Genomic DNA, 14,094 nt, shown 5'->3' with positions numbered 1-14,094 from the left:
ATTTGACCAAGAACTTTCCTGTTTTGTAACTTGGTCCTATATTTTACTTACCTATTTGTTAAATTGAAGACTTTATTTTTCACAGATTTTGCTTTTTTCTTCAACATGTGCTCTAAAATACTCTATGCCTCGTTTTGAGATACAGAAACTCCCTTCCTCTCCACCAGAGTATTTAGTGCATAAATTTTCTTTGGCTGCTGCTACATTTTTCTGCCTCTCTCAGTATTCCAGTCAGCAGGTAAATGCTGAATGGAGTCTCCTTGAGACTTGATATGACACCACTAAACATCTACAGATATTACTACCTACTCATTTTGTTACTGCTGGATGAGCTGCACAGACAAGAGTAAAAGATCATTTATTTTATGGGGCTTAAAGATTGTATGCTTTGGGCTCCCCTTTGTAGAATCCACACAGAGATGATCTTTCTCCTCTTGCTTCTTGGGAGGCCTTGTCAGACAATTTATTAGACTTTAGTTATCTTTTACATTTGGTTATGTTTGCTGGAGATGTTGATTGGACTTAAGTGTTCCTAGATATTTATACTTATTTAGACACAATGTCTTTGGGTGGGTTTCTTCAATAGCTAAGAAGTATTCCTATTTTCACTTCAAGAGTAACATGATTTTCAAAGTTATTTGGGGGTACTATTATCTCTATACAGAATTGATTACTCCGAGTAGGAACCTAACATCATTGCCAGGTGAACTGAAGAATGCTAAACATTTTGTAGTAAGAGTATATAAATATTAGTTGTTAATTGTACAACACCAAATGGACATAATTCACAATTGTTTCATTAGTACAGTTTTGGGGAAAAACAATAGTAATGTATATCATTTTTCAACAGTGATTTTGCTGATATATATTGAAATGTACCTTGAGTAGCCAAAATACCAGTAATGAATGGATAGGATGTGAAAATTACCCCTCGAACTTGCTTAGTGTACTCTTAAATAGATTATGTAAATGAAGTCAAGTAATGTTTCTAGATATTCCCTATAAGAAATTTTACTGTACTATAGAAAAACAAAAATAGCAAACGATACTGATGGCTAATATATAAAAATAAATTATAAATAATTTCCCCTCAATTATAGTGAATTTATCATGTAGTTCATAGGTGTTCTCTTTTATTATTATACTTTGAAACAGTACTCTAAATGTTTTTGTTTCTTAAGGATGTGTGTTTGGGAGTTGGCGATTATTCACTTTTTAGCTTTTAAGAAGGTAAAATGATTAGTAAGCATTTTCTACATATGCCTGTAGACCCTCACTCTTCACTTTTTGATATTTTTAAAGGCACAAAGGGAAACTTTAACTTGAAGTTAACTGTCTCAATTGGTTTTTATTTGCCGTCATGTGCTCTGGCAAGGGCAAAGAGAAAGCTCAGTTGTGTGTGGTAATATATGTGAATTACTGGATATTATATGGGGAAATTACAAGGAGAACCCAGTTTAGACTTGAAAAGCCAAATAAAGATTAGGGAAACCTGGAAGACCTCCCTGAGGAAGTGACATGTAAACTGAGATAAATAGATGTTGGTTTAGTGAAGAACAGAGTCAGGATGGGAGATGGTATGTATGCTTTGGGTTCCTCTTTCTAAAGTCCACACAGAAATAAATGATCTTCCTCCTCTTGCTTCTTGAGAGACCTTATCAGACAACTTATTAGAAGCAGGAAAGTTAAGAGTGACACCTGAGGCATTTTATAACCAAAGGGATAGCCTTAATTTTTCTCTCTAGTATTTAGATCATCCAGGTTAATGCAGTATTTTTTCTGACTTTCCATATCTTTTTCTCTACTTGGCTAAAACAAAGAGTAATAATAGCATAATGCTAGACAAAAAGCTTATAACTATTTCTAACAAAAAGTTTCCCTAATGCTTTTGAGAATCAGAAAGTATTAATTAGCTGTTCTATAGATATAACATTTATGTTTTTGGAAATAATTTTTTTTTCTGATTATAGAGTCAATGTATTTTTATTACAGAAAAATTTGAAACTACAAAAAAGCAATGAAAAAATGAAAATCACTCATGTTCTCATTGCCCAGAGACAACCACTGGGAGCATAGCGCTATTCTATTCCTATATCTACGTACATAGTAACACTTTTGTAAGCGAAGATTTATAATAATCTACAGAATTTTGTAGTTTTTTATTTCAGCTGACAGTATCATGGACTTCTCCCAGTGCTATTAAATTTTCTAAAACATTTTAATATTATGATTTTAATAGCTATGTATAAATGATAACAATTTGAATATTTATGATGTGCTAGATACAGATTTAAGACTTTTAACTTATATGCCCAGAACAATTCTATGACTATTTTATAAGGAAAGAAAATTTAAAACTTGCCCAAGGTCACAAGCTATTAAAGAGTAGAGCTACATAGCTTCTTGATACTGTAACTCATTTAAATAAGGCCCTATTTTAGACTTTCGGTTTGCTTCCAGTATAGTTTTTGCTTATTTGAAATAATGCTCATGAGTCTGTGGATTGGCAGTGTTGGGTGAGTTCACTTGTATGTCTGGGGCCTCAGCTGGACTGTCTGGACCAGCTCGACTTCTCTCTCTCCACATGATCTATCATCCTCAAGGTGGCTAGATCAGATTTTTCATTTGACAATGGCACTATAAGAAGCAAGAGTAGAAGATGCAAGCCCTTCGGAGGTTTCATCTCAACTTGAACAGCGTCGCATCTACCATATTGCATTGTTCAAAGCAAATCACAAGGCCAGCCTAGATTCGAGGTGTAGAGTAGTAAATCCCACTTTGTGATGGAAGGAGCTACAAAATATTTGTAGCCAATGCAGTCTACTACACTCAGCGTTTAGTTCTCTGAAGGCTTCCGTGTCACTGGAATGTACAAGTTGCCGAACTTTAGTAGCAAGAAATGGCCTGTTATAAATAATCCTCCTGACCATAGTCGGGCATAGGCCAGGATGCTTGTTACCTTGACTCTGAGGACTGGCCTGACTCTCAGGAGCCTATCTCTATACGATTTTTGTGTGTGTGTGAAAAAATGTAGGCTTCCTATATGACTGGGGTCCCTCATGTACAGGTCGTGAACTTTTACACTCTTCTGCAATGAAAGGGCAAGGACAGCTGGAACTAGAGAGCTTCAGTGATTAGGACAGGAAAGATGTTTTTAAAGTATCCTGATACAAAAAACATAAATGTACTATGGGTAGTTTTGAGTGAGTAAGGAGAGCCTGACAGAGATTAGGCCTCTTACAAAGGATGTATCTGAGAGGTATGTTTTAGAAGAGGTGGCTGCACAGTAAAGATAAGAACCAAATGAAAATAATAACCAGAGTAAAAATAAGGCTGATCTATTGGAAGGTTTTTTAAAAATGAAAGAAGATATAACTGCAAGATAAGTGTGCTCATAAGTAAAAATGCATAGCTTGCATAAATAGATGAAAAGTGAAACCGATGGGAAGGTTGGATGGAGGGGGCTGGCTAAATGCTCTGAAAGAGCTGTATAAATTATTGATATATGGGTGAAAGGTAATTGGAAAGGGAAAATGTCATTTAGGGTTACTCTAATAAGCCTAATTTAACTAATAATGATGGAAAGATTATGAGTATATCCATTTTTTTACTGAAGCAAATGATAATTATGTTATAGTCACTCAGCATTACTTTCCAAAATGCTAATGCCGACATTTTTTAACCCAATCATATCAGTTGTTGTGTGTACATATTGCTTTGGAATTTAATCATAGAAGTAGATTTTACATGAAACTTGTTCTCAATTGGAGAACATGAGGTGATCTCTCTTGAAAATGTAGGAATGAAGTGAACTTTTTGTGTAACTTATTTCATGAACTAAGTTTATAATCATAGTATTAAAAAGTATAAATGATTATTTAGATTTATATAACTTTAATATTGGTGTTTTACCCAATTTACATAGTCTCATCTTGATAAATTAATAGTTCATTGAGTATTCATTCTGTGCTACTGTGTATCCAAATAACCCCCCTAAGCACAAGATCAATGTGTGATATGCCGTTATAAACATTTTCACAGAATTTACTCATAATATCACATGGTTCAAAAAATCAATTCATTATTTTTACCATTAATTAAGTTTGTGTGACATTATTCAGAAGAATTTATTATGTTTGATGTTACTCAGAAGGATTTATGAAGAGTATCTGCTTATTTTTCTGGTGTTATATTCTCTGATATTTAGTCTTCGTGGTATTTGGGTATAACTTAAAATTTGCATTAACATTGCATAGTGAGTTGATTCTTAGGTTGACAAGAATGTCAATAAAGCAGATTTAGAAAAAGGTCTATTGCATTAATTTTAATTTTTATATTGTTTCATTTATTTCAGTATTTCCTTTATTAATTCAATGAAAGTATGTATACATACCACTTATATATACCCCAATAAATAAAACTGATGCACTTTACAAATAAAGTATAAAGTTAGTATTTAATTTTGTTAGAAGCGCTATCATACTTTTTCTACACAAAAATCATCACCCAGAGATTATGAGATTGTTAGGGACAAATCTAGAACAAAAATCTTTCGTATATTTTTTCACAATACATACTCATTGGCTTCTATTGACTTCTTTTAAAAACTTTTTCATTTTAGATGCATGTTGCTAAAACTTTATGAGCCTTCATGGTAAAAATCAGAATATAAAATTACGTTGACTAATTAGAATATGCATAGTCTTCAGGGAGTGTTAAAGCACCTACTATAAGATAAGTACAATACCAGAAACTATGAATATAGGAGAGTCCTAGAGAGACAAGATTCCTGCTCTAAGGGAGTTTACATTCCTGTGGGGATAGTCAATAAACAAACAAATAAATGATAAGAAAAAAAAACAGATAATAAGAGGAATCAGTGAATTAACAAAATGTAAGAGAGTACCTAGGGTTTACAGTATAGTCTCTTTGAGGACGTGACGTCTAATTAGAATTCTTCATGGTCAGTAAAAGCCAATGTAAAGAAGTAAATCAAGTCACTAAAATTCAAGTCACCAAAAGCAAATTCTCATAGAGTAATTTGCGTATTGAAAGAAAGAAGGAAAATGAAAACAGTGGTAGAATTGTGACATATATTCCCCTTAGAACACACACACACACACACACACACACACACACACACACACACATACATTCTGAATTTCCTTATTAGTGCTACCAAAACTGTTTGTAAAATAAATGCAAATTATGTCCTAAATATAAGATCTATTCCTGATCCAGAATATTAGTGAAATGGAGGTGCCTTGCATATTACAATATTGTTTCTGTATTAACCTGTATCTATTGGGCTTAAACCAAACCATATAAACAAGATGGGTCATAATGGAATGCTTAGGGGAGGTGACTGGAAAATATTGCAGATATGTAGCTTTTATGTTAAATTTATAAAAATTAGAAAAGAAGAGAGACTGTTGTTTATATTATGCAAACTATAAAAAAGCTTGGCTAAATCTTGAATGATGGGTTTGCATAGAAGATAGTTATCAGAATCTTGGAACCATGAAGAATAGATTTTAATATTTCACAATAGAAGGCATGCATGGGTTTCAGACATTTGAGAAGTATAGCCTTAAATGCTTTCTTAAAACTACCTTCCTTGCACCTTAAGAAATTTATGAAGGGCCCTAGATTTATGCAATTCTGTTTTAACAAATAATTATAAATGAATTATCAAAATGATCATAGATTTATATGTAGGAACATTTATATCAGATTTATTTATAATTGTGAGAATTTGGGAGAAAATCTATGTAATTAAGTAATTTATATACATCTATCCAAGAAAAGTCTATCCAGCAATCAAAAGCCATATTTTGAAAAAAAATATTTACTACCAAAAGAAAATACTCAGGAGAAAAATAAAGTACAAAGTGGTAATGACTCGATATTTAAAGGAAAAGGACACATTTTATACACAGAAAAAAAACTGAAATCAGTACAACTACTTTAAAGAAAAATTTGACAAGAAAAATTGTTTGTGTGTAGGGTCTGAAAATTTGCAGACCCTACACACAAACATTAGTATGATTGATCTACCAATAGATGAATAGTTGTATAATCATATGATAGAATGCTATTTAGATGTTAAATATTAATGAATTGGATCCAAATATCTGCAACAGAGATAGATCAATATATCTCAACAAAGACAGCTTTCAAAACAATGTTGAATTCTAAAAGCGAGTTGGAGAATGATATATATGTATAATAGTATTTATGTAAAATTATAAACACATAAAATGTACCAAATATTATTTACATATATACATATAAGGAATAAACACATGAAAACACAGCCTGGAAGGATACAGACTAGAACCAGTGATAGTGGTTGCCTTCAGGGTTCAAGGGAGGGAACTAAAACTAAAAAGGAAAATGGGGTGGGGGAGGGGGAGTAGTATTTAACTTCATGGTAATGTTTTCTAAGTCTTTACTTTAAAAAATAAGCATAACTGACAATGCTTACATCATGAATTTGGAATGGTACTTTATTGTTTATTAAACTCTTTTTTAAGGTGTGCTTTTAAGATTTTCTGAAATCAGTGATTGAAAGAAGGTACATCTATGTTTACAGTGGTTATTATTCAGCAGTAAGATTACGGTTCAATTTTATTTTCATCTTCAAACTTCTCGGCATTTTCAAATTCACAAACTGAATGTTGAAAAAATTAGTGCCGCTTACAGATAAATAAATGATAACTATATAGTTACTGGATTTCTCTGCTCTAGGAAGGGTTTTTAAGGCCCTCATAATCGAGCTGCCTCTAGAAGGAAGAAGTATCCACAAAAAAAAAAAAAAAAGGACGATCCTCCCAGAGACAAAATGAAGTAGAGGGCTGGCTTCCTACAAGGTTTGGAGATATAAAACTGGTCATGTCCAGAGAAGGGAGGCCAGGGACCTTAGTCTAAGCCAGTGGGTCTCAAACTTGAGCAGGTATCAGAATCACCTAGCGGTCTTATTAAAAAACAGATTGCCCCCCCAGAGTTTCTAATTCAGTAAGTCTGGGGTCTGGCCTGTGAATTTGCATTTCTGACAAGTTGCCAGATATTACTGACGATCATGATGCTCGTCTCATGAACATGCTTTTAGAACTTCTCATTTAAGTAAAACCCAACCATCAGAAATTTGTATTTCAGTTGCTGAAATCTGAGGGAGACATGTGGTAGGAATCACTCCAATGTTATTATCTGGCAGATCCACAAATGGCTGAATGGAATAAGCCAGCCAGTCTCAAGGAAGACAGAGTCACATGCAAGAGCAGGCTGACCAAAAAAATAAAAAAATAAAAAAAATAAAAATAAAAATAAAAAAAATATATATATATATGAAAAATTACAGCTGGTGCAATCTAATGATCAGAGACCACTGAAGAGCTTTTTTTTCCCCCTTAGGAAAAGCGAGGTAACAAAGTGACTGTAAAAAGGGACCTTTAAAAAAACAGGTTCAGTCATCAGAGTGTGTTGCTATTTGATAAACCACAGAAAATTCACACCTCTTTCACATCTTTCACTAGTACTAGGTACCAAGTGAGGCTGGGAACTTATTGAGAAAGAAGGACTGACCCTTCCTTGCTCTTTCCATCCTCTTTCATCCTCCATTCCTCCCTCTTTCCTTTCTGTCCTTCCACACTGAGCAGCTCTTGAGTACCAAACATTACACTGGGCTTCGGATAAAGTGGTGTCTTACCATCTTTGTACTATAGTACATAGCATAGTACCGAGTACATAATAGTTACTCACTAACTGTTAAATAAAATATGAATAAACATATACATGATCAACAGGGGCCATGGTTGAAGGTGCAGTGGATGGGAGACAGCAATGGGATGCTATGCTTGCAAAGTGGGTCATTTCAATGAGAAGCACAGACACAGAGGAGTCCGCCCACAATGCAAATTACCAGCTTGAGACACCATTTTGAATGGTACTACTTGGCACTCCTCTTTATACCCCACATTTTTCCCAGTAAATTGTTTCTACTTTTTCCATTGCCTGCCAGTGTTTCCCACACCCATACCCATGGTTCCCAACTTTCAGCTAAATGAGTATATGCTTCATTACAACACCTTTAATCTGCCTCAGAACCAAGGGTACAAATAAGGTATATGCCTGAATATATAATGACCTTTACTATAGGCATTCTCCTGCTCTCCAAATGAAGTGATCCAAAAAAAGGCTCGAGGCTAACTTAAGTATGTAGACTTTTAGGAATGTAGATTAAGTAGTTATATGCCTACTTACATTATTTAGTTTATTGATTATTATACATGCATATTTAAACATATCTAAAATATTAACTTTTTTATTTAAAGTTTTTGAAACAGTCTTAATACTTCCATATGAATCTTAAGTCATTCAACACTTTTCCAGAGCATATCACCTTCACTTCCATTTAAGTTGTTTGAGATACATTTTTTTAATCTGTGGTTAATGCTATCATTGAAAATTTTTATCACAAACCACAAGTTACACTCATATAACACTAGAACATTTTTTCATTCATTCTTTACTATAGTTTCATGAGTCCCACAACGTAATCACACGCTATATATTAAATGATTATAACAAGGCTTGTTTACCACAACAGATAATGCTGGCAGCTGTGGCATAACATCCTCCAAAAGGATTACTTACTAAATCTTTTTATAAATTTATTTGCCATTTTTTTTATTTAACGGTTCCATTAAGATAACCTCTTGTAAGCATTCCACACTAGCACTGATTGTTGCTGTTTTAAGCTAGCATGTCCTCTCCAAATAGAACCTTGTGACTCAGCAAAGGAATTAAGAGAGTACCATGTATAAAAGGGAGCTTATACACCTTAACTATAAAGCAATTCTCACTCTTATATTCAAGACCAGTGGGGAAAAAAACATCTCTTATATTTTGAAATGTACTGTAAGTTTATTTCCTTTTAATTTTCTCTTCAAAAAGAAGAAATTTTTTCTTTGGACAAATATGATAATTAGAAAAGTAAATCATAGGAATGTGTGGAATTAAGAAGTAACCAAATATGGTTTGATTAGCGTAACTTTCCAGTTTTCAGTTCATAAGAGGTTTTGATAGATATATGTTATTGTGGGTTAGAAGAAGCGTGTGTGTGCATGTATGTACGTGCGAGTGAAGCCATAATTATGGGTCTAATAAGTAGAAAGTTGCATGTAGTGAAGAACAAGCAAATTGGTTTAACTGAAATATGTGGATCAAGTAGATAAAGAAAACAAGTTGAATTTGTCATGACAGAGGACATCAAAGTGGTTTGGTACACTTAGCAGGCAGTTTATTCTGTTTTTGAAAGTTTAGAGGTTATCAGTTTTTCAACAACAAGTATACAGTTTACATATTTACATATGTTTCAGGCTACATTATTGGAATTTTAAAGACATGAAAACATCAGATGACCCAACCTGCAACATCTTGGATTCAGATTGGAAGATGAAGAGAAAGTTTAAAGAATGTGGCCTATGAAGGAGTGTAGTACCTGGAAATATTAACCGACTCGCACTGTAAAAATGAGACCGGTTTCTAAACAATAGAGGTTATTTTGGTCCAACATCAAAGTTCAAGACAAAATGTTGAACTAAAAACTTTACACTCCTCCCCTCTCCTACTTCAGACAGGTACCAGCATTGGTGAATATGATTTTCCTTAGTCAGAAGCACTCCTTTTTACCCATGTAGACCATCCTTAGGAATTAAACATTGATTATTTAATGTAGATTATAATGGGAAACTGATTTTTTCCACAATGGCAGATTTCAAGGACTTGGTTCCAAACTGAGCTCAAGCTCCCCAATGCATTTTTTGCAGTCTGGGAACAACTGTGCTGCATTGGCCATTTTTGAAGGCCATCATGCCCTGTAATATAAGGATATCGTCTTATTGCTGATATCTTTGGAGAGTCCCAAGCAGACACAGAAAATGAATGGAGGCAAGGAGTGTGACGGAGGGGACAAGGACGGAGGTCTTCCAGCTATACAAGTTCCAGTGGGTTGGCAGCGCCGAGTGGATCAAAATGGAGTGCTTTATGTCAGGTGAGCCCTTGTTATTACCTGTTTTACCTCCACGTTTTCAGTCCCAAAATTAAGGAGGTAAAGTTTGTTCCTCTGAGGAAGCAAAATATCGTGACTGACAGCATCTCAAATAAATTCAAATAAAAATTTTGTGCTAGAAATATTGAGGTGTTTTTATTCTGCACTGTTTTGCAATGTAAATTGCCTTAGGTTATAAGAGAGAATTTTTATGCAATATTTGTGTTTATATAAGGTGTCATTCTGCTTATCTCTGTAACAAGGATAAAAAAAAGATATGAAGATTTCTAAAGAAACACAGGCATCATTGCCACATTCACAGGAGAATGTAGAATACTGGAAATATTGTCTCTTGACATGATTCTTCTGTCCTTTACAATGTTTCACTTGGCTTTTCTGATGTAAGGATGAATGTATTTTATCTATAGTCAGTTTTAATTATTAGACTTCATAATGCCTAATATTAAGTAAATATAATTTCCCTATTTTTTCTATGCAGATTTTATTTTATTCTCTTGCATTTAATAATAAAAAAGAAAAAGTCATGATGGAGATGGCTCTTTATCTCACATGTAAAAATCATACAAACAAAATGCAAATGACTACTTTTTAAATTTCGATGGCCTATATATGTTGTAGAATAAGTTGAGTGAAATTACAATGGTTGGCAAGAAATTTCAATCTTATTATTCGTTAATGGACACCTAAGTTCCTTACTTTGTAGTTTATCAGTAAGCATATGAAAAGTTAGGATACCATAAATCATTCCGTGTTATGTAATAATAAAAACTATTAGAAATAGACTTAGAACTTTTTAAAGATAAAACATTGCATTATTACATTAATGCTATTACTATCAGTGCAATTATTTATATCTCTGTTTCAACAGAATTCTCCATTTGTACAAAGATGTTTGTGAATGAGGTATTTTCCATTATATAAACACAAATGATTTTATGCCATGACAAATCAAAAGTCATTTCAGATTTTGTCCTGGATTTGTTTGTTTTGTGTATGGTGATTCTTGAGGTAAACTTAATTACCAGTTGAAACTCTTTTGCACATTAGTTTTTTGTTTCTGTAGTATTAAAGATGTGCTCTGTATCAGGGGTCACCAACTCCTGGGCCCCGGACCAGTACCAGTCCAAGTCTTGTTAGGAACCAGGCCTCACAGCGGGAGAAGAGCAGAGGCAGAGCAGGGCAAAGCTTCATCTGTATTTCCAGCTGCTCCCCAGCACTAGCATCACCGCCTCAGCTCCACCTCAGATCATCAGGCTTTAGATTACCAATTTCTGGTGCCAAATTGTTGGGGACCGCTGCTCTATGTTAATTGGAGTGAAGGGATAAGAAAGCAAGGAATGTGGAGCCTGTTACATGGTAGATAGGATAGACACATGGGTTAACTTTCTCCAAGTGTTCCTATTGTCAAAATTGTTAAACTGCCAGAAATACTTTGTTATTAATATAATATAGCAAGATATCAGTGTTATTCATAGTTATGACTGTTATAGTCTGTAAGGAGCAAATATATATTAAGTTTAGAGCAACTGACTCTAAACTCTTGAGAATTTTTATTTTACTTTATCTTAATTTCTACAAAAGATAAATCAGCTTTTCAGATTGCTGAAAATTCAGTTAAACCAAGTTAAGCCTGGGAAGCTGTCAGTTAGTTACCTTGTTCATGATTTTCTAAGTCTAAGTAGACTTCGCTATCTTTTAGTGTGAGTTTTCCAAATCCATGTCTGCATGCTGAGAATTATTTTGGAAACTAACTTTGCCAGATAAGGTAAAACATCTTCAAATAAATTAAGCCAGCAAGGATTTGATTTGTTTGTGTATAACTAGTTAAATTTCTGCTTGAACACACACAGGAGGCGAGCCCTCCTTCTGTAGCTCCCTTCTCAATGTGCAGTTTGCTTGTAATTTTTAGGTTAGTCTCCAGCTGCTCCTGCCTCAAGGAGGCATTGAGGCTACATGCTAAATTTCCCACCTGCTTCCAATCTTCTAAGCTTTATCTATTGCCATAAGACTTGTAACTATTTTTTATGTTAATTATTACTCCAAAAAGTTAATTAAAGAAGTACAGCTGAAGGAAAGAACCCAACTGACTGATTGAGAAGGAAGTATTTTTAAAGTGTCTAGAGTACTCTTAATAGAATTCAGGAACTTTTGTCTTCAGGTTTAATTTTACAGTTAGATTTCTCTAAGATTCAGTCTGTACACTTTAACTATAAAATGTTAGACAGTTTCTTTACGCAACACTCATGAATTTCTCATATGATAACTATTTGAAGATTTTATTTCATTTAAATTAACAACCCCCTGAAAACATCTGGCCCCTAACACTGAGGTTTATAATATAGGAATTATTATTATTCTTTGCAGATCATCTGAAAAAATTTGTTAGCCTAAAGAAATGAATGAATGAGTTGACAAAGTTGAGGTTCTAATTGAGATTTTCTACATGCATAAGTCAGTTATATAACTGTCCATAAATAAAATATGAATTGCATCTTAAAGTTGGTTCATTTATAGATGCAAAACTACTACCTGTGTTTTTATAGAGCAGAATAGTCTACCTCTAGTAGTGTGATGGTTTGTTTACGAAACAGTATTATAACTGATCAAATCCAAATTCAATTGGAAGGCTTAAGTGAAGGTTTTGATAAATAGTCATAGATAAAAGATATTCTTGAATGAGAAGTATATAATAACTTTTAAGGTTGTAAGTTCAATATTTTAAAAATATTGAAGTCCTAAAATGCAAATTGCCTATTTTAAACAACCTTCATTATAAATAAAAATCAAAGACTTATCCTGTCATCTGAATTCATACCTAACTATAGACGTGAATTTGATCAGGATTCACGTATCGTACTGACTTTTGTGACCTGAAGAGTAATAACATTGAGAACACTACCCATTTACCAGCCAGAAGACTGGCAAGGCACCTTTCTGCCACCTAAAACCCTATTTGCTCAAGAGTTCCCAGTTCCCCATTCCTTGTCAACTCTGCTTGGCTCCTCCCTATCATTGAGGTTTCACTCTTCACTGTAATTTGAGTTGGGCCACACTGATCTATCTTCAAAGAAATAAACAGGTTAGGGAGAGATAAACGAACCTGTTTTTATATAAAAACAACTCGGTTCTAGACTCCAAATTAAAGGAACTTGCTAGCTCCACCTTTTGTACAGTTAGTAACTTTCTGGTTTGACCTCCAGTGTGTTTCTAAATTTCAGTTTTTTCCTCAAATAGTTTTAAAAGTAGATCTTATGGTTTAAAATGGTAATGACTACTTTCATGTAGTTTTCTTATTCCTTTCTTGCCTGCTTCTGTCCTTTCTTAAGAATAGCATTTTCCCCATCCTAGTCCACTCTTGGTTTTCAAAATACTTTTATTTAATTTTCTATGAAGATCTGTATTTTTCTGAGAAATATTTTGGTTCAAAAGAAAGAGCGATAGTGCTAAAGGCTATCATTTAGTAGCTAACATAATATTGGCAAAGAAAATGCTTTTCCTTAGTAGGAAAATATTATCCTGTGAAGGACAGCAAGACTATAAATTATGCCTTTTTTCATATAATATGTACAGTCAGAATTATTTCCTGATGTTTTTTTAAACTATTTTTACAGTCCCAGTGGGTCTTTGTTATCTTGCTTGGAGCAGGTTAAAACATACCTGCTTACTGACGGAACATGCAAGTGTGGCTTGGAGTGTCCTCTTATTCTTCCCAAGGTAACAATTTCACAACAGATCTCTCGGCAGTTTTTTTATTTTTTAGGTGTTTCATATATTTGCTTTTCTCACTTGGCACTTCATTTTTATATTACTTCTCCAATCGCATAGGCATTTTGAAGTCTTTATCTAATTAGATATTTTTTGCATGCATTTTGGATGCTTAATGATTATGGAAAATAGTTCAAATCCCAGAGTCATATTCCAAGGTGACAAACATATGCATATTAAATATTTTATTAAAACCTCTTTTGTACTTTTTTATTAGAGCTATACCTATGCTTGCCATTTAATAGTGCAATATTTTC

General features: G+C 33.6%; 1 protein-coding gene across 7 annotated transcripts in view; it reads left to right on the top strand.

Annotated features, from left to right (window-relative positions):
• Positions 1-14,094, top strand: part of MBD5 (methyl-CpG binding domain protein 5) — a 143,009-nt gene that overhangs the window by 70,451 nt on the left and 58,464 nt on the right. For 4 of the 7 annotated variants that reach the window (XM_016151143.2, XM_016151138.2, XM_016151140.2 and 1 more), the window contains 2 exons: positions 9,381-10,054; positions 13,684-13,786. In XM_016151143.2, coding sequence (XP_016006629.1) covers positions 9,942-10,054; positions 13,684-13,786 — 216 coding nt within the window. In that variant the 5' untranslated portion in view covers positions 9,381-9,941. Of the gene's footprint in view, positions 1-6,750; positions 6,873-9,380; positions 10,055-13,683; positions 13,787-14,094 lie in introns of those variants that run through there. The other 3 variants (XM_016151139.2, XM_036236251.1, XM_036236252.1) reach the window with 3 other exon arrangements.

Source organism: Rousettus aegyptiacus, unplaced genomic scaffold (assembly GCF_014176215.1).
Source record: "Rousettus aegyptiacus isolate mRouAeg1 unplaced genomic scaffold, mRouAeg1.p scaffold_m13_p_2, whole genome shotgun sequence".
NCBI lineage: Eukaryota > Metazoa > Chordata > Mammalia > Chiroptera > Pteropodidae > Rousettus > Rousettus aegyptiacus.
The sequence above is the reverse complement of the archived record's forward strand: the minus strand, read 5'-3'. Positions and strand labels throughout refer to the sequence as shown.